Consider the following 18,607-nt stretch of genomic DNA (forward strand, 5'->3'; position numbering starts at 1 on the left):
CCAGTTCCTTCTGGTTCGAACTCCTGCTGAGAACTGCATTTTTAACAAGTTCCCAGATGATGCTAATACTACTGGTTAGAGACAAAAAAAAAAAAAAAACCCATTGCCGTTGAGTTGATTCCGACTCATAGCAACCCTACAGAACAGAGTAGAACTGCTCCATAGTTTCCAAGGAACGCCTAGTGGATTTGAACTGTTGAACCTTTTGGTTAGCAGCCGTAGTTCTTAACCACTACACAACCAGACTTTCCACTAGTAGAACAGTGACTCCCAAATTTTATCATATATAAGAATCACCTGGGGAGCTTGTTAAAGTGTAGATTGTGATTCAGCATATCTGGGGTGGCAAAGGAATTTGCAGCAGGTGTTCAAACCGGTTGAACTAGTTCAAAGCACTGCATGAACCACAGATCTCCAGGTGTTTTAGTTACCTAGTGCTGCTAAAAAATTCCGACTCATGGTGACCCTGTACTGCTGCTACAACAGAAATGTCACAAGTGGATGCCTTTAACAAACAAATTAATTTTCTCACAGTTTAGAAGGGTAGAAGTCTGAATTCAGAATGCTGGCTTTAGGGAGGCTTTCTCTCTCTGCCGGTGCTGGAGGAAGGTCCTGGTCTCTTCTGAGCTTCTGTTCCTAGGCAATCTTCATGTGGCTTGGCATCTCTCTCCCCCCATCTCTGCTGCTCACTTGCTTAATTTCTTTTATATCGCAAACGAGATTGACTCAAGGCACACCTGCCTGAAACAGTCTCAGTTTTAGCATGGAAAGTCCAGCCTCACAGGAAAATCTTTAGTCCTGGGCAAACAGGGACAGCTGGTCACCTGAGTACTTCTAGCCTCTTTCAGTGTACAGAACTAGAAATTTTATTTTTTTAATCATGTGTTCAAATTGATATTTCCAATTTAACATTACGGGACTTTTCTGAACTTTTGACATTGTATCTTTTTTTTCTTGTACTGAAAAAAACCCACCGCCCTGGAGTCAATTTGGACTCATAGTGACCCTATAGGACAGAGTAGAACTGTCCCATAGAGTTTCCAAGGAATGCCTGGCAGATTTAAAGTGCTGAGCTCTTGGTTAGCAGCCATAGTACTTAACCACTACACCACCAGGGTTTCCTCTTGTACTCAAAGTCTTTTTATATAACATTTTATGTTATCACACAACACACAGTTTCAAAGGCACAGTAACAAAATTACAACTACAAACCACTGAGTGAAGCTGAAGATTCCCTTTGCTGTTCTTTTTCACTCTTAGAATATATCCCAGCAAAGACATACTGTGGGAATGCTATGGTCAAAAGTCCTGGGGGGGGGGGGAATCCTTTTCTCTTTGTAACAGTTACCACCAATTTGAAGTTAGGTTCATTTGTTTCAACTAGCTTTCAATTTGGGGGTTTACTTTGTTTCCTGTTTTACTTTTTAACTATGTAAAAATGTTAGAAGTTCAAAGTCAAGAGATGTCTTGCCTCTATCTCTAATCCCTTTACTTCCTACCTCCCCCACCCTCTATAGATAACTTTTTGTTAGTTTCTAGGGTCTCTTTTCAATTTTTTTTTCCTGCAAAATAAAAATGTGTATGTGTGTGTACAAATGCCAGCCAGTTTCCTATTAATGGACACTCAGGTTATTTCCAAACTTTAGCTATGATAAATAGCACTGCGGTGAATGAAACCTAAACCAAACCTGTTGCCTGGGAGTGGATTTAGACTCATGGTGACCTGACACGTTACTGAGCAGAACTGCTCCATAGCATTTTCTTGCCTGTAATCTTAACGAAAATAGATTGCTAAGCCTTTCTTCTGCAGTACTGTTTGGTGGGTCTGAACCACTAACCTTCAGTAGTCCAGCACCAACAATTTGTTGTTTTTATTGGCGGAGATGTATCTTCAAAATAGTCCCTGGGTGTTGTAAAAGGTTAATGCACTCAGCTGCTAATAGAAAGGTTGGAAGTTTATGCCCACCCAGAGGCTCCTGGGGAAAAGGGTGTGGCGATTTAGTTCCGAAAAATCAGCCACTGAGAAAGAACCCTGTGGACCACAGTTCTACTCTGACACACATGGGGTCACCCTGAGTCACAGTGGAGACCACGGCAACTGGACTGGGATCTTCAGGATAACTTTAGGGTTAGAAGTGGAATTGCAATAAGGATAAATGTACATGTACTTCTGGTACTCCACAAAACATGAATCATTTTCCATTCCCAGTTTCTCCACAGACTTGTAACTTTAAGGCATGTGACTTCATGTGCATTTTTATACATGAGGCTGAGCATCCTTTCATGTTTAAAGACCATGGCTGTTCTTTTTCTATGAACTGCCTGTTCATGTCTTTACCCGTTTTTCATTCAGGACTTTGGTCTTTTTCTTTTGTTTTTAAGAGTTCCTGTAATGTAGTTTGAAAATATACTCTCCAGTCTGATCTGATCTGCTGGGAATATACCATGACTCCTTTAACTATCTAGGGTGTACTTTAAACTTAGCCTCATAAGACACTTCATTCCAGGACACCTTCTTCGGGGATCAAGAGTTTTGGTAGAGCCAGCTATGAGCACACCAATCAAAAGAACTGCCTGACCAGTCTTGTGTTTGACTATTTCAAATCTTCCAGGTAACCACCGTTCTAACTAAATAGGCCAGACGCTTAAGGAATATATTTACATTACAATACTTATTTCCTCGGATGCACTAAAACCTCACAGGGCTCGCCTTGCCCTCGTTTCTGAGCTAGCAAGCTGCCCCCAAAGCTGCTGACACCCGCAACAACCTCCGTCGGCTACAGAACAATAGCTCCTCGGCCTCTCCCCCAGGGATGTCAAGGCGGGGACGAACCAAACGGCCACGCGGCTGCATTACACGATGAGAGAAGGGCATCGGTCTCTTACGGCCTCAAAACAGAGCGTGAAGTTTAGCGGTGCCGATTTCCCTGCCGGCGCTCACACAGCTGTCCGCCGGTAGCCTCCCTCCTGAGCCCACACCTGGCCGCTAGCTCGCGGAAGCGTCCCCAAGCGGCGCTGACACCCAAGCCGCGCTGACACCCAAGCGGCCAATCACCGCGCCGCCGGCGCCAGATCCCTCCGCGGAGCTACGCCGCACCCGCAGGTGGCAGCGGTGAGCGCGTCCGCCGCCGCCGCCGCGACCCCCGCCGCCCTTCCCGTGATGCTCCGCGGCTGACCCCCAGCCCCCGCCGCGCCGGCTCCCTCCCCTCCCCGCCCGGACTCCGGCGGCCGCGGGACACCTGATAGAGCCGGACGGGCCGCGAGGGAGAGCTCTGCCGTCGGCGCCTCCAGGCCCAGACTCCGCCGGGGCCGCCGCTCCTCGCCCTTCCTCCCGCCGGCGGGGCGGCGCGGCGCGGCGGGCGGGCGGGCGGGCGGACGGTGCAGCGGCGCCCGGGAGGCAACCTGTGGTGAGCGGCGCGGGCGAACATGGCGGCGCGCGGCCGATGGGGCGGGGCGGGGCGGGCGGCGGGGGCGGGGGCCGGCCGCGCTTCCTCCCTCAGCGCCATTTTGTGGCAGCGAGACCCGCAAATAAAGGGGCGCGCGGGCTGCGGCGGCGGAGGAGCGGCGGGGCCCGGCCGCCGCGGTGCGAGCGCGGCCTCGGCCTGGGCGACGGGCCGCCTGCGGAGGTAGGTGCGGCCGCGGGCGCTGCCGCCGAGCCCGAGGTCGGGGCGCCGGCCTCTCCGCCGCCCGGCTGGGGAGCGGCGCGCAGGCCGGGCAGCTCGGGGCCCGGCCGCTGGACGCCGGCCTCCCTTGGCGCTGCCCACTTGGCGCCCCGAGGCCATTTCCCCGTCCTCGCCGGGGCCCGGGCGCGCGGTCGGCACGGAGCCGGGGCCGCCCTGGTCGGACCTCCCGCCTCCCTCGGCCATTTGTGCCGGGGGAGAACCAGCCTTGGCTCTTGCAGCGCGCATCACGCAGTAGGTCGTGGCTGCAGGGACAAGGTCCGGGAGGGTTCCATTTTTAATGATTGGCATGCATGCTGGGTAAGGAAACAGTTCTTTATTGAATTATTTCGAGATTTTAAGTCTCACCTTGGATTCCCGGAAGAATGTTACTAAAGGATCTTTTTACCATTTTTTATGAGTCAGTGGGGAACATATAGCAGAAAAGCTTAAGTTCTTGTTTTGGTGATAAAGGAAGTTAATTGGATGTTTGATCCCAAAGGAATTATGTTACAATCCGAATTTACCGTGATTATAAAATTAAAAAACGATTATTTCGCCCGAGGTAGAAAAATATTTTGACTAGCATGTTATAATCTCGAGATGTTTTAATACCTGTTTTATTGTTTTCCGTGCTTTAGAATTTAGTTAATTGCATTGCTGAGGAAGCCACTGGTCTATCACCCCCATTAAACTAGGTGCGAAAGTCTTTTTAGGATTGCTAAATTTCATTTATTTAATCGTGTTATTCACTAACATCTGATTAGGCAAGTTGGGGATAGAGATTGCAGCCCACAGCATGGCTTGCCGACAAAGTCGATGCTGAAATTTAAGGTTTGGGTAGGTGTGTTTCTAGAATGCTTTTGGATCTTGCCTTATCTTGAGCTGAAAGCTTAATGATTGGGATTTGCACACACACCTCAGTGGGGGGAGGGGAGCTTGAGTCCTTAAGGACGAAAGTACTAATGCTAGTGTGTCCCAGGCACTGCCGATTTTTACCTGGCTCATCTAATATTTTTTCATCTAATTTATAGAAATCCGTGGTATCTAGCTTTCCTAATTTTGAGTCATGTTTGCTCAAAATACTTCGGTGTTGTGTTGGTCAAAAATGAGTTGGTGTATATGTAGAAAACCTATGGTAATCTGATACTGAGATGAGTTGTAATAATTACATTTTTATAGCACATTACAGCTTTCAAAGTCCCTTACAGTCTTGCATGTATGTAGTATAGCATTTGTTTCAGAATATTGTTTACTTAGTAATCTTCACAATTTTTATAAGACCAAACCCAAACCCATTGCCATCAGGTCGATTTTGACTTGTCCAACTATGTATATTATTATCTTGGAGTCCTGGTGTCACAGTGGTTAAGAACTCAGCTGCTAACCAAAAGGTCGGCAGTTTGAATCCATCAGCCGCTCTTTGGAAACCCTGTGGGGCTGTTGTGCTCCACGCTGTAGGGGCGCTATGAGTGGAAATTGACGTGACAGCAGCAGGCTTGTTTTTGGTTTTTTATGGACCACCTTAAATTTTGTTTGTGGATTCTTTAGCAGAACAAAACCTACCTTTCTTAAATGGACGTTAAAGTTGCCTTTTATGTTTTTATTAGTATTTTTTTTTTTAGAAAAATCCCTTGTTTGCGTAGCATTTTTATGGCATTGCAAGTGTTGAGATTTGTAGCACTTTGTGTGGTAGGTAATATTTGTATCTTCGTTTTAGCTGATGTGGAAACCGTAGCCCAGAGAGGTAAGTGATTTGCTCCAGATCACATGGCTGATAGATACAAGAGTTAGTAAAAGATATCTTCCAGTTCCCAAGTGGTGTCCTTTCTACTACAGTGCCAAGCTCCTGCAGGACATTGGCTTTTTCTGTTCAGTTGTGATAAACTTCAGCCATCTACAGACTTCTTATTGAAGTTGCCTTGGCTGGTCTGCCTTTCTGTTGAGAGAGAAGAGCCAGGGAACTTTTGAGATCTGGGATGCGAGGCAGCCAGCCAACCAAAGCTGGACTCCCATCCTAAGCTGTTTCTTAGTGTTGAGGCATCAGGAGTAGATGGTGGTTCTGACATTCTACACTTGAGGTATATTATATCTGACTAAAATAACAAGCCTTTATGTAATTTTAAAACCATGTTTTAACGAATTATCTTCAGTTGCTCAAAGGTAGGTAAATTGGCTAGCTTTGATTTTTTTTCTGTTTTGCTTTTCTTTACCTCCATTTTCTCTACTTCAGCTAGCTAAATCTAATCATTATTGGGGATAGGCAGAGTGGGAGAGTTATCATCTTCATCGGTTACTTATTTTTTATCGTGGTAAACATATAGGTAACAAAACATTTGCCACTTCAACAGTCTTGGCATGTGCAGTTCAGCGACGTTAAATATGTCCGTTATGTTGTTCAGCCACCGCCATTAACCGCTCCATCAGTTACTAGGTCTTAAGAGGCAGAGTCCTAACCGCCGATTTATTAATGAATAGCTGTTTTAACCTGAGATAATCACCTAATAACTCAATCATTTTATCATCTGGAAAATGGAGGGTAACATTGATTTTGAAAAATTGTAATTGAGACTCATAAGCACTTCATTTTTCATTTCTATATTCTTCATTTTTTCCCTTCAAGATTGAACTCCAGATACCTGTTAGATTAATTTTATTTCATTTCAGTTATTCCATTTTTGTGATCTGAATTCTTTGTTAAAAAGTAAAGCTAGACACCTAGAAGATCCATTGTATTTATGAATCTAAAATTGACTTTAGGTGGTTATTATGATTGTCTGTTACACTAAAAAAAAGGGGGAGGATAATGTCTTAGCATAGTCATGCAACACAAAAGTCAAAATTGAGAATTAGGGTCTATTTTGGCTGAATAGTCGAATATTGTGAGTGCTTTTAAAGTTTATACATTTTCTAATTTGCCTCTGCCAGACAGTGCATTTAACTAATGTTACAGACTATGAAGTCTCAAGGAAAATTGCCTTTTAATCAGCTAAGCATAGGTTTATCTTTCTGAATGATAATACTCTCATTTCCGAAATCTGCGTGTGGAATGAGTGGCCACTGACTGACTTGTGAAGTGCAAACATTTATACAAACTTTGTATTTGTCCTTGACTTCCATTACATATTTAGAAAATTATTCTTATTAAGAAAATATGGCTGTCCTCTCGGCAACATGTCATTAAGATCTGTCCCACATCAAACTTTTTAAAAGGAAAGAGACCGCAAGCCAACATTAGACATTTAAGTAACTTGCTATTTAGATTTAGAATCTGATAATTGGAGATCACCAAGGCTACTGCAGAGGGGCTTAGAACCAAAGAATGTTATGATAGCTAACCTCAGCCTGTGAAATCTCCCATCGGGTTCTTCTAGAAGTGGTGATGGAGAGTCTTTGTTTTTTAATGAGGAGAAAGAAACTAATAAGTGCCTATTTCATGCCAGTCACTGTGCTGACATCTTCAAAAATAGCACAATAATTTTGGGCTTTGGTGGGGGTGATCCTTTTTGAGGTGGAGAAACCGAGGCTCAGAGATTCTGCCACTTTTTCTCTTTTTAAGGTTTGCCACTGTCTTCTAGAAAACCAGGGCTCTCAGAACTTCCTTCATGTGCTTCCCAGACCTTTAAATGCACTTTCAAAACAGGTTAGCACTTATTTGTTGCTACTTAACCTTGCAGTTACTTTAAATTTAACAGAATAAAAATCTGATTACCTATCTCTGTTAAGAATGAAGAAGCAAAACTGGGGATTGTAGAAGTATGTACTAAAGCTTATAAATTGGAATTTAACCTATATTGAATAACACACATGATATTTACGTTTTTTAACTAATATTCTACGTACTGAATAATTAGAGTTTGCAATAACTAGATAATAAGTAGAATCCTTAGCTTTGATGATGAGTTTGTTTTCAAGCTGTCATTCGTAGTACTCTACCATGGTACCTGTTAAGTTCCATATTCTGAAAATTTTGTGTAACAGTGTGATCATTTTGATTGATTCTGGAAGAAGGTTAGATTGGCTTATTAGCTCGCTTTCATGATCTTACTAGTAACTGAAGTAAATTTGTTCATACTTGCATTTAACAAACTTAAAGTGTCACGTTGTGATAATAGCTATGAAGTCCAACGTGAGGGGATAGCACAGGATAGCTGTGTGCTGTTATGAGTGAGATGGACAGCCTTTGGAAAGATTTAACCAGAACGGTGACACAATATTTATGTACATACATGTACTTATATACTAGTTATATATGTATAGTCCAGAAGACTAATTTTGTCCTTTTTTTTTTTTTTTTTTTTAATTAAAAAAATTGCTGCCTACCTACTATATTTAGCTCTGAAGAAATAGAGAAGTCCAAGGAAATGCCAGGCTTGATTGCTGGATTTTAAGTTTGCAGTGACCACACATTAAAATCATGCTAAGAGAGAAACAGTTAGAACTCTGTGGAGATAAGCAAGGAGTCCTTAGATGACATAAATGGTTAGGTATTCGGCTACTAACCAGGAGGTTGGTAGTTCTAAACCACACAGAGGCTCTTCAGAAGAAAGGGCTAGTGATCTACTTAAAAAATCGCAGCCATTGAAAAGCCTATGGAGCGCAGTTCTACTCTGACGTGCATAGTTTGCTGTGAGTCAGGATCTGTTCAACGATAACTGGTTTTGTTTTGTTTTTAGAGATAAACATGGTGTGAAGTGTTTCCCAAATGATTGGAATCACAGCTACCAGATTAATATATAGTCACTGACCAGCTTTTATGACTTCAGCAGAGATTGTAAACTGGGCAGGAAGGGACATAAAAATAATAATAATAATAAGATAGGCAGAGACCAATTCAAAGAAAAAAAAGGGAAAAATATATAGACTTTAAATCATAGCAATATGGTCATGGTTTCACAGGTATTGGTTGGTCAGAATTTCGGTGTGATTAGCCCAGAAGCAACTGATAAAATCAGACTTTTGTTTGCTTGCATCATCCAATGATAAGGTTATTAAAGCGAATAACTAAGCCACAAACTTAAGATCGATTTCTTATTTTTTTGTAAAACATTCTTATTGCTCCAACACAGTGTACCTCATCTGAAAACCGGGGCGTAATGACAGTATGACTAGAATACCTGATTTATAAATAAAAAGTAAATCAGTTGGGTATGTATGTAGTACAAAAAAAGTATCGGAACATCATCCCCTTTTGAGGAATTTCATATGTTCGCTAAGAAGCCAGATAGCCCTTATTATTTATTTATTGTGCTTTAGGTGACAGTTTACCAATCAAGTCAGTTTCTCCTGCAAAAGTTATACCCACCTTGCCGTGTACTCCCAGCTGCTCTCCTAATGAGTCAGCACACTCCTCCTCTCCACCCTGTATGCCCCATGTCCATTCAACCAGCTCCTGTCCCCCTCTTCTTATCTCACCACCAAACAGGAGTTGCCCACATAGTCCAAGTGTCTTCTTGAGCCAAGAAGCTTCAAATAGCTTTTAAAAACTCAGTTTTATACTATAAATTTTTGAGTCAAATTTCTAATAGTTTAAAATTTGTAATAAGTAGGAATAAGTAATAAAAACTGGAAAAGTAAGAATATAAGGGAATGTTTATGGATACACTATTAGAAATAAAAAACATCATAATAAGTGGAGAAAAGATTGAAGTTGTCGAGGATTTCATTTTACTCGGATCCACAATCAACACCCTTGGAAGCAACAGTCAAGAAATCAAACAACATTTTACATTGGGCAAATCAGCTGTAAAAGACCTCTTTAAAGTGTTAAAAAGCAAAGATGTCACCTTCAAGACTAAGCTGTGCCTGACCCAAGCTATGGTGTTTTCAATCACCTCATAGGCATTCGAAAGCTGGGCAACGAATAAGGAAGACTGAAGAATTGATGCCTTTGAATTATGGTGTTGGTGAAGAATATTGATTATACCATGGATTGCCAGAAGAATGAACAAATCTGTCTTGGAAGAAGTACAGCCAGAATGCTCATTAGAAGCAAGGATGGCAAGACTTTGTCTCATATACTTTAGACATGTTATCAAGAGGGATCAGTCCCTGGAGAAGGAGGACATCATGCTTGGTAAAGTAAAGGGGCAGCGAAAAAGAGGAAGACCCTGAACGAGATGGATTGACACAGTGGCTGTAACAATGAGCTCAGGCATAAGAATGATTTTAAGGATGGCGCAGAACCGGGCACTGTTTCATTCTCTTGTTCATAGGGTCACTATGAGCCGGAAGTGACTTGGCATCACCTAACAACAACAGAAGTAACTTTTAAGTTAGCAGTTAGCTGTTTAGTTTTGTCTGTCTCTGTGTTAAATTTGAGTATTAGAAAGTAGAAATATTTTCAGTATAAGAACTAGTTTTTTAACTTGTATAACTTACTATCCCAGAAGGGTAACCCTGATGGCGTATAGTGGTTAAGTGCTACAGCTGCTAACCAAAAGGTCTTCGGTTCAAATCCACCAGGTGCTCCTTGGAAACTCCTTGGGGCAATTCTGCTCTGTCCTGTAGGGTCGCTTTGAGTCAGAATCGACTCAACAGCAATGGACTTGGTTTTTCTGTTTTTTATATTCCCAAACACAATTTAGATACTTTTTTAAAAACAGTTCTGGTACCCAAAATTCTGGTTTAAATAGTGTTCATAGAATTTTCATACAGTCTTTGTTTGTCAGGTTAGCTGTACCTACTATATACTTCTTAAAAATCTTGCATGTTAAATGTAGTACCCAAAGCTTATTTGTTACAAGCTCTTTTACCTCTTAAGCTTTTTCGTTTATGAATTTGTAGCTTAATGTATAACAACTGCTGTTGACATTATGTACGACAAGCATAACGAAGTGGTTCTGTCTACTTTGAACTCATTAACTGATTTTTTCCAGCAGATTTAGTGATTCTTGTATAGACTTCTGTGAAGATGCTATAACCAAACCAGAACTCATTGCTTCATTGCTGTCAAGTCGAATTCTGACTCATAGGGACCATATAGGACAGAGTAGAACTGCCCCATAGGGTTTCCAAGGCTGTAAATCTTTATGGAAGCGGACTGCCACATCTTTCGTTCGCAGTGTGGCTGGCAGGTTCGAACCACCAACCTTTCGGTTAGCGGCCTGGCACTTAACCACTGCACCACCAGCACTGCTATGAAGAAGCTGTAGGGTCTTTGAGGTACAGATTTTCTGTGGTGTAGAATTCGGTAGTGTAGGGATTTTTTCATAAAGCCGTGATAATATACAGCCACTGGGCCGTAGTGAATTATCATGATGCTATGGGCTTTTTTTTTTTTTTTTATGGGCTTAGCGACTGCTGCTACCTTTCTCTAGCCTTCCAGCAAGGTGCCTGGGATACTTACTGTCTGAAGTCAGTATCTGGCTTCAACACAGAGCTATCACTTCTGCTTCAAGATTTGTCTTTCATGAGGGAGTTGAAAGAATATATTGAAAAATTGTATTTCTTTTGAACCCTCAACTCCAAAACTAACGTTAAGTTAATGGGTAAAAGTGTGACAGCATCAGAAGGGAATTTAGAAAAATGACCTAAGGACCGTAGTAATGTAAGATGTTAAAAAAAAAAAAAAGGAAACTGGGTGGGTGCAGGATAAATGGGAACTCTTGCTATCTTTACAATTTTCTGTGAATCTTAAGCTATTCTAAAATTAAAAGTTTATTTAAATTGGAAAGTAACCCAATGATTTGACTATAACCTCACTCGTAAAATTGTGTGAAAGAGCTGGTATTTTTTGTTCCTACCTTAACTGAATCTTTTGAACCTCTTCTCTTTTTTTTTTAAGATTCAAGATGACCAACGAAGAACCTCTTCCCAAAAAGGTATGTTTTTCAGCAGTTATTAAGCTGTTTTGAAATGTTACATTAGACTTGAAGGGACTGTCTTCATTGTTTATCGTTCACCCCTTGCTTTTAGCGCAATTAATAGCGTTGTGGGTTTAAAACATACTAAAAAAAAACTAGATACTATATTTTGTATGCCATTTATCTATAGGATATTTTCAGCTCTTGGAAAACTTCTATTACAATGATATTCTCATGGTCTGCTCTTAGTCTTTGTTTTGCAAGTATTTCCAGCTGCATATTTACAAATGATGTCAATAAAGGAGAACATTACACCATTCCTATAAATTACTTTTTCCCCTTAATTTAAATCCCTTTTGTTGTAATGTAAAGCTACTCTTCTAGTTTTCAAGAAAAGATCGCAGCTAATTACTTGCTGTTGTAAGCAGCCATGGAGTTGACCCCCAACTTATGGCGACCCCGTGCACAATGGGCTCAGACTATTATGAGCATAGAGTCTACCTTTTCTGCTGTTTTGTTTTCTAGTCTCATTTTCCCCGTTTTACATTGTACATAAATTCAGTTTAGTCACTAATATCCGTGTGTGTTTGCGCAAAAGACTCTATAGGACAGGGTAGAACTGCCCCGTACGGTTTCCTAGGCTGCAAACCTTTACAGAAGCAGACTGCCACATCTTTCTTCTGAGGAGTGGCTCGTGCATTCGAACTGCAGACCTTTCGATTAGCAGCTGTGCCATCAAGGCTCCAAAGTAACATTGTTTCTAAGAGGAATTTGTAATTCAGTTTGGAAAACAGGGTATATGCTTGCTAAACAGTGAATATTTAAGTGAACAATTTAGATAAAAACACCAAACGAAACCTGTTGCCATCGAGTGGATTCTGATAGGTGCTGTGGAAATTTCTTAGAGTCAAATTATTTCATGAAATGAATAAAGAATTGTACTTTTGTAATCTGAGAATTACTGTGTGCTTCCTGTTAGTTTTTTAATATATTCTGGTATAATGGTTTCTTTGCTCCTGTTTTATAATACTGTTACAGATTAATGTTATAATTTGAAACATTTTTATAAGGAGAAAAATTTTAAGTATTTTCCAAGAGAAGCTAATAAAGCTTAATTTTGTACTGAAGTGTCTCCACTTTACCGTCTTAATATGGTAAAGCGAAAACAATTTTTCTCAATTTAAGAAGCAGTTTCAGCTACCCTAGAATATTATGCCCATTTTTAAAAACTTTATTTTGAAATAATTTATATTCACAGTAAGTTACAGAGAAACATATGGGGAGGACATTTGCACTACTCCCTCAGCCTCCCCCAGGATAACATCTTGCAAAACTATCTCACATCTTAGTAACAGTGTCAAAACCAGGAAATTGACACTGATACAATCCAGAGTTTATTCAAATGTTTGGAGTCCTTGAGCAATCCAAATGGTTGAGTGCTCGACTCTTAGCCAAAAGGTTGATGGTTAGAACCCACCCAGGGGGTGCCTCAGAAGACGGGCGTGGCAGTCTGCTTCTGAAAGGTCGCAGCCTTAAAAACCCTATGGAGAAGCTCTACTCTGCACACATGAGATCACCAGGAGTCAGAATCAGCTCAGCACTAACAACAACATTCAAACAAGTGTGTGTGTGTGTGTGTGTGTGTGTGTGTGTGTGTGTGTGTGTAGGTCTATGCAGTTTTATCCCACATGTATCGCTATGTAACCACTACCACAATCAAGGTGTTTAACTGAGCTATCATCACAAGGCCCCTTTGTGCTATGCCCTTAGAACCACCCTTTGCCTCCCCATCCCTAACCCCTGGCAACCACTAATCTGTTCTTTATGATTATATTATTTCATGTATGTTATATCCTTTAGAGATTTCCTTTTTTCACTCAGCATAATTTCTTGAGGTTTATCCAAGTTGTTGCATGTATCAATAGTCTATTTTTCTTTATTGCTGAGTAATAGTCCATGATATGGATCACCCATTGTTTACCATTTACCTGTTGAAGGACATTTGAGTAGCTTCCAGTTTTTAGCTATTATGGATAAAGCTGCTGTGAACATTGATGTACAAGTTTCTATGTGAAAATAAGTTTTCATTTTGGGGGGATAAATCCTCAAGAATGCTGGGTGGTATGAGGTATCTATTTTTAGGTTTGTTTTTTTAATTGTACTCCAGGTGAAAGTTTATAGCTCAAGTCAGCTGCTCGTACAAAAACTCATACACACACTGTTACGCAACCCCAGCCACCATTCCTATAATGTGACAGCACACTCCTCCTTTCCACCCTGGATTTCCCGTGTCCATTCAACCAGCTCCTGTCCCTTTCTGCCTTCTCATCTCACCTCCGGACAGGTGCTGCCTGTTTGGTCTCATGTATCTACTTCCTTTGCTCCAGGTGGGTTGGGACCAATTGATGCATCTTAGATGGCTGCTCGCTAGCTTTTAAGATCCCAACACCACTCAACAAAGTGGTATGCAGAACATTTTCTTAATAAACGTCGTTATGCCAATTGACCTAGATGTCCCCTGAAACCATAGTCCCCAGACCCCCGCCTCTGCTACTCTGTCCCTCGAAGTGTTTGATTGTGTTCAGGAAACTTCTTAGCTTTTGGTTTAGTCCATTTGTGCTGACTACCCCTGTACGTGTGTTGTCCTTCCCTTTACCTAAGATAATTCGTGTGTATTATCTACTTAGTAATTCCCCTCTCTCCCTTCCAACTCTGTAACCATCAAAGAATGTTTTCTGCTGTGTTTAAACCTTTTCTTGAGTTCTTATAATAGTGGTCTCATACAATATTTGTCCTTTTGCGACTGATTTCACTTAGCATGAAGTCTTCCAGATTCATCCATGTTATGAGATATTTCGCAGATTCATCGTCGTCGTTTGTCGTTGCATAGTATTCCATTGCATGAATATACCATAATTCGTTTATCCATTCATCCATTGATGGGCACCTTGGTTGTTTGCATCTTTTTGCTATTGTAAACAGTGCTGCAATGAACATGGGTGTGCATGTATTTATTCGTGTGATGGGTCTTATTTCTTTAGGATATATTCCAAAGAGTGGGATTGGTACTTCTATTTCTAGCTTTTTAAGGAAGCACCAAATCATTTTCCAAAGTGATTGTACCATTTTACATTCCTACCAGCAGTATATAAGTGTTGCAGTCTCCCCACAACCTCTCCAACATTTATTATTTTGTGTTTTTTGGATTAATGCCAGCCTTTTGGGGATGAGGTAGTATCTCATTGTAGTTTTGGTTTACATTTCCATTAGAGATGTTAGCTGCCTGAATGTTTTCTTTGGTGAAGTGCCGGTTCATATCCGTTGCCAGTTTTTTAATCAGGTTATTCATCTTTTTGTTGAAGTTTTGCAGTATCTTGTAGATTTTAGAGATTGGACCATGATCGGATATGTTGTAGTCAAAAGTTTTTCCTAATCTGTGGGTTGTCTTTTTATTCTTTTGGAGAAGTCTTTGGGTGAGCGTAAGTGTTTGATTTTTAGGAGCGCCTATTTATATTTTTAATTTTAAAAGGAATTGTGAAACTATTTTTCAGATTGGTTGTACTATTTTATATTCTTCCAGCAGTGTATGAGAGTTTCTTCACATCTTTCCCAGCATTTGATGTCACCGCTGTTTTTTTTTTTTTTAATTTTAGCCCTCCTAATAACCCTGTAGAAAACCTGGTGGCATAGTAGTTAAGTGCTACGGCTACTAACCAAGAGGTTGGCAGTCCGAATCTGTCATGCGCTCCTTGGAAACTATCAGGCAGTTCTACTCTGTCCTACAGGGTCGCTATGAGTCAGAATCGACTCGACGGCAGTGGGTTTGGTTTTTTGGTTTTAATAACCCTGTAGGGATATCTCATTGGGGTTTTAATTTGCATTTCCCTGATAATAATGCCCGTTCGTAAGATACCAAGTAGTTCACCTTTTAGAAACTTGTTTTCGGTAAAAAAAAAAAATTATAATATGTAATGAGCTGTTTAAGTCTTCGACTCTAAGATGGTTCACATGTTTCAAGTAAAGACCTCCTTTTGGGATAACAGCAACTGGCAGTTGAGAAATTAAAAGTGATGATTGCTTGTGGGAAAGTAAAATGGCGCGGCCACTGTGGAAAACAGTTTGGTGGTTCCTCAAAAAGTTGGAATATACCATTACCATGTGACCCATCAATCCCAAGCCTAGGTTTATACCCGGTAAAAGTGAAAGTGGGAACACAAACAGAAACCTGTGCACCAGCATTTTTCACAATAGCCAAAAGGTGGTAATAACCAAAGTGTTCAACAACAAATGGACAGAACAAAATGTGGCATGTACACACAGTGAAGTGTTACGCAGCTGTAAGGAAAAATGGAGTTCTGATGTGTGCCACAGCACTGACGAACCTTGAGAAATGCAAACATTATGCTGAAATAGTCACAGAAAGACAAATACCGTATGATCTCATTTGTATGAAATAAGCAAATATATAGAAACCAAAAATTTTTAATGATTACCAGGGGTGGGATGAAAGGCAAAAAGGAAAATTTTTGTTTAGGGGGCCTTTGAGTTTATGTTGGTGGTGGTGGAATATCTTGGAAAAGGATAACAGTAATGGTGGCAGAACATGAAAAATGTAATCAGCGTCTTTGAATTGTGAGCATGGAAGTCATATTCGCACACTAAAAAAAAAAAAAAATGATCCTAGTCTAGCACAACTAGGTGGTACCCAGCTGTAACCACTGACTGCTCTGACAAGGATTGCAGCAGAGGGTCCCAGACAGACCTGGAGAAAAATGTAGAACAAAATTCTAACTCAGAAAAAAAGACCAGTCTTACTGGTCTGACAGAGACTGAAGAAACCCTTGTGGCCCCCAGGCATCCTTTTTAATTCAGTACTGAAGTCACTCCTGAGGTTTACCCTTTAGCCGAAGATTAGACAGGTCCATAAAACAAGACTAAATGAGCATACCAACCCCGGGGGCAAGCACCAGAAGGCAGGAGGGGACAGGAAAGCTGGTGAGGGGGAACCCAAGGTCGGGAAGGGGGAGAGAGTTGAGATGTCATGGGGTGGCCAGGAATGTCACAAAACAATATGTGTATTAATTGTTTAATGAGAAACTAATTTGCTCTGTAAACCTTCATCTAAAGTACGATTCAGAAAATTTTTTTAAAAGATCCCATTTTCATAAAAATATGAACAGCGTAAATGTTACTATTGTAATATTTGAAATTTTTAGGAAGAACATGCCATGTTTTAATTGTCTTCTTTTTATAGGTTCGACTGAGTGAAACAGACTTCAAAGTTATGGCACGAGATGAGTTGATTCTAAGGTAAAAAGTTCTTTTATCAGAAATAACGAAAATCTTTCTATAAAGCCTTATGTTCCGGCTATATTATCACTACACTTGTTTTTAATGTTAATATATTATCATATAGTGTGCTTTTCGAACATATTTCCTGTGACCTATTTCTTCATTATGAAACGCTGGGGAAAACATAAAACAGTAAAGAGCTAAAGCAGTAGCTTGGGTAACTTCTAGACCATCAGGTAGCCTGAGTTTTTTCCTGTAGAAACAAGATGTTGAGAACTTTTACTTGAAAAGCATTTGTACTTCGTGTGCACAGCTTGCTACAGGGGACAGCAGATGTAATCTTAAGACCCTGCCTTGAGGAAGCATTCAGTTAAACACAAAGACTCATTTTGATGTCAGTGTGTGTTCCTTTTGTTTTCAACATTTGGAGGAAAATAAAATTGTAGTCCTAGTTATAGAATTTATAATAAATCTAAATTGTTTCTCAGTAGCTGTAACATTGTTTGGCTCTTTTAATTAACTTCGTGCTCTTTATTTTCTCATCTGTAAACTAAAGGGATTGGCTTAAATTGTTTTTAAAGATTTCTTCCAGTTCTGGGTTTCTGTGGTCATCTTATAAATGCCTTATAAAACCAAATTGTCGAGGATAGCATTATAAGTATTATTTTTTAAATGTAAAGAATGAGAAAATGGGAAAGCATATGTTTTGTGTTTTATAACTTAAATAGAATTTTTACATTTGTTACTATGGTTGGTAAGCTCTTTACGTGATAAACTTTTAGGTTAAAATAAAATGAATAATTTTCGGGACGACTTTTGTAAAGTCATTCTTTGAACTATTTCCTCTAGAAATTGCAGGGAATTTTTATTTGAAGAACTGAGCATATTTAACAAGCTGAAAGTAGGGGAGAGAAAAGGCATCTTATAAAATAGGGAGACACAGAGACAACATGTTCCGTTGTTTCATGAAGCCTAGTAATCTCCCACTCTCATTCGTACTTAGCTGCTCTGTGTCTTCTTTTGCCGTAATTCTGTGCACAGGATAGTTTTTCATTGCCTGCCTTTATCTTGGGCATAAAATTTCCATCCTTAGTACTCTGCAGCACCCTTGTCCTGTCCTGCGGAGTAGATGCCTGCCTGTGACATGCTGCCGCTCTCATGTCCATGTTCTTTTTGCACCTCTCATACGGTACGCACCTTGTCTTTTATCCCTTCTTAGGTAATGCCTTTGGTTAGCTTCTGCTATTTTTTTCTTTTACTTTGTTGTCTAGAATATACACAGCAAAACATACAGCAATTCTCTTCTTATTTAGTGACACTGATGACATTGTTCAGTTGTGCAGTCATCTCTGCTCCGCCTTCTTTCCTGAGTTCATCTTCCCTTTTTAACGTTGATTCAGCACCCCCTAAGGTTCCTGTCTAGTGTTCCACGTTGGTGCCAGTTTGATGCCATATAGGTAGCTCTTAAAAGAGCGTCATGTGCAAGGCAGGCAGTCTTACTGGTTAAGCTAAACTATTGTTGGTTTTAAGAAGATTTCAGGAGATATTTTTGGTTTTAAGTTTTAAAGGCTATCTCAGGGCAATAGTTGTGCTGTCTTTTCTTAACTGTAGGGAGAATAGTAAGTACTATAATCTTTAGAAAATATATATCAGTAGCATTATTTAAAAATTAAGTTATCTTTAAGGATTCTTAGTCATGTGTGTTTTATATTCTTGAGGCCAGTTTAACATCTTTCTGTAGGGAATTCTCATTTAAGACTTTTAGGTGAGTCTGCCCCACCCCCGTTTAATTTCCTTGGTGATTTTAAATCAGCTGCTACTTATTTAACCAGTCTGTTTTCTGTCCTCTTG

The 18,607-nt window shown here is 40.5% G+C and overlaps 1 protein-coding gene across 7 annotated transcripts in view; it reads left to right on the forward strand.

Annotated features, from left to right (window-relative positions):
- Positions 1-3,084: 3,084 nt before the first annotated feature.
- WTAP (WT1 associated protein) overlaps positions 3,085-18,607 on the forward strand; it is a 32,938-nt gene continuing 17,415 nt past the window's right edge. Inside the window, exons 1-4 of one of the 7 annotated variants that reach the window (XM_049904844.1) lie at positions 3,377-3,407; positions 7,219-7,302; positions 11,446-11,482; positions 16,719-16,774. In XM_049904844.1, the coding sequence (XP_049760801.1) occupies positions 7,286-7,302; positions 11,446-11,482; positions 16,719-16,774 (110 nt within the window). In that variant the 5' untranslated portion in view covers positions 3,377-3,407; positions 7,219-7,285. Of the gene's footprint in view, positions 3,408-3,526; positions 3,627-3,715; positions 7,303-9,500; positions 9,923-11,445; positions 11,483-16,718; positions 16,775-18,607 lie in introns of those variants that run through there. The other 6 variants (XM_049904837.1, XM_049904872.1, XM_049904864.1 and 3 more) reach the window with 6 other exon arrangements.

This window comes from Elephas maximus, chromosome 1, assembly GCF_024166365.1.
Source record: "Elephas maximus indicus isolate mEleMax1 chromosome 1, mEleMax1 primary haplotype, whole genome shotgun sequence".
In the NCBI taxonomy this organism is placed as follows: Eukaryota; Metazoa; Chordata; class Mammalia; order Proboscidea; family Elephantidae; genus Elephas; species Elephas maximus.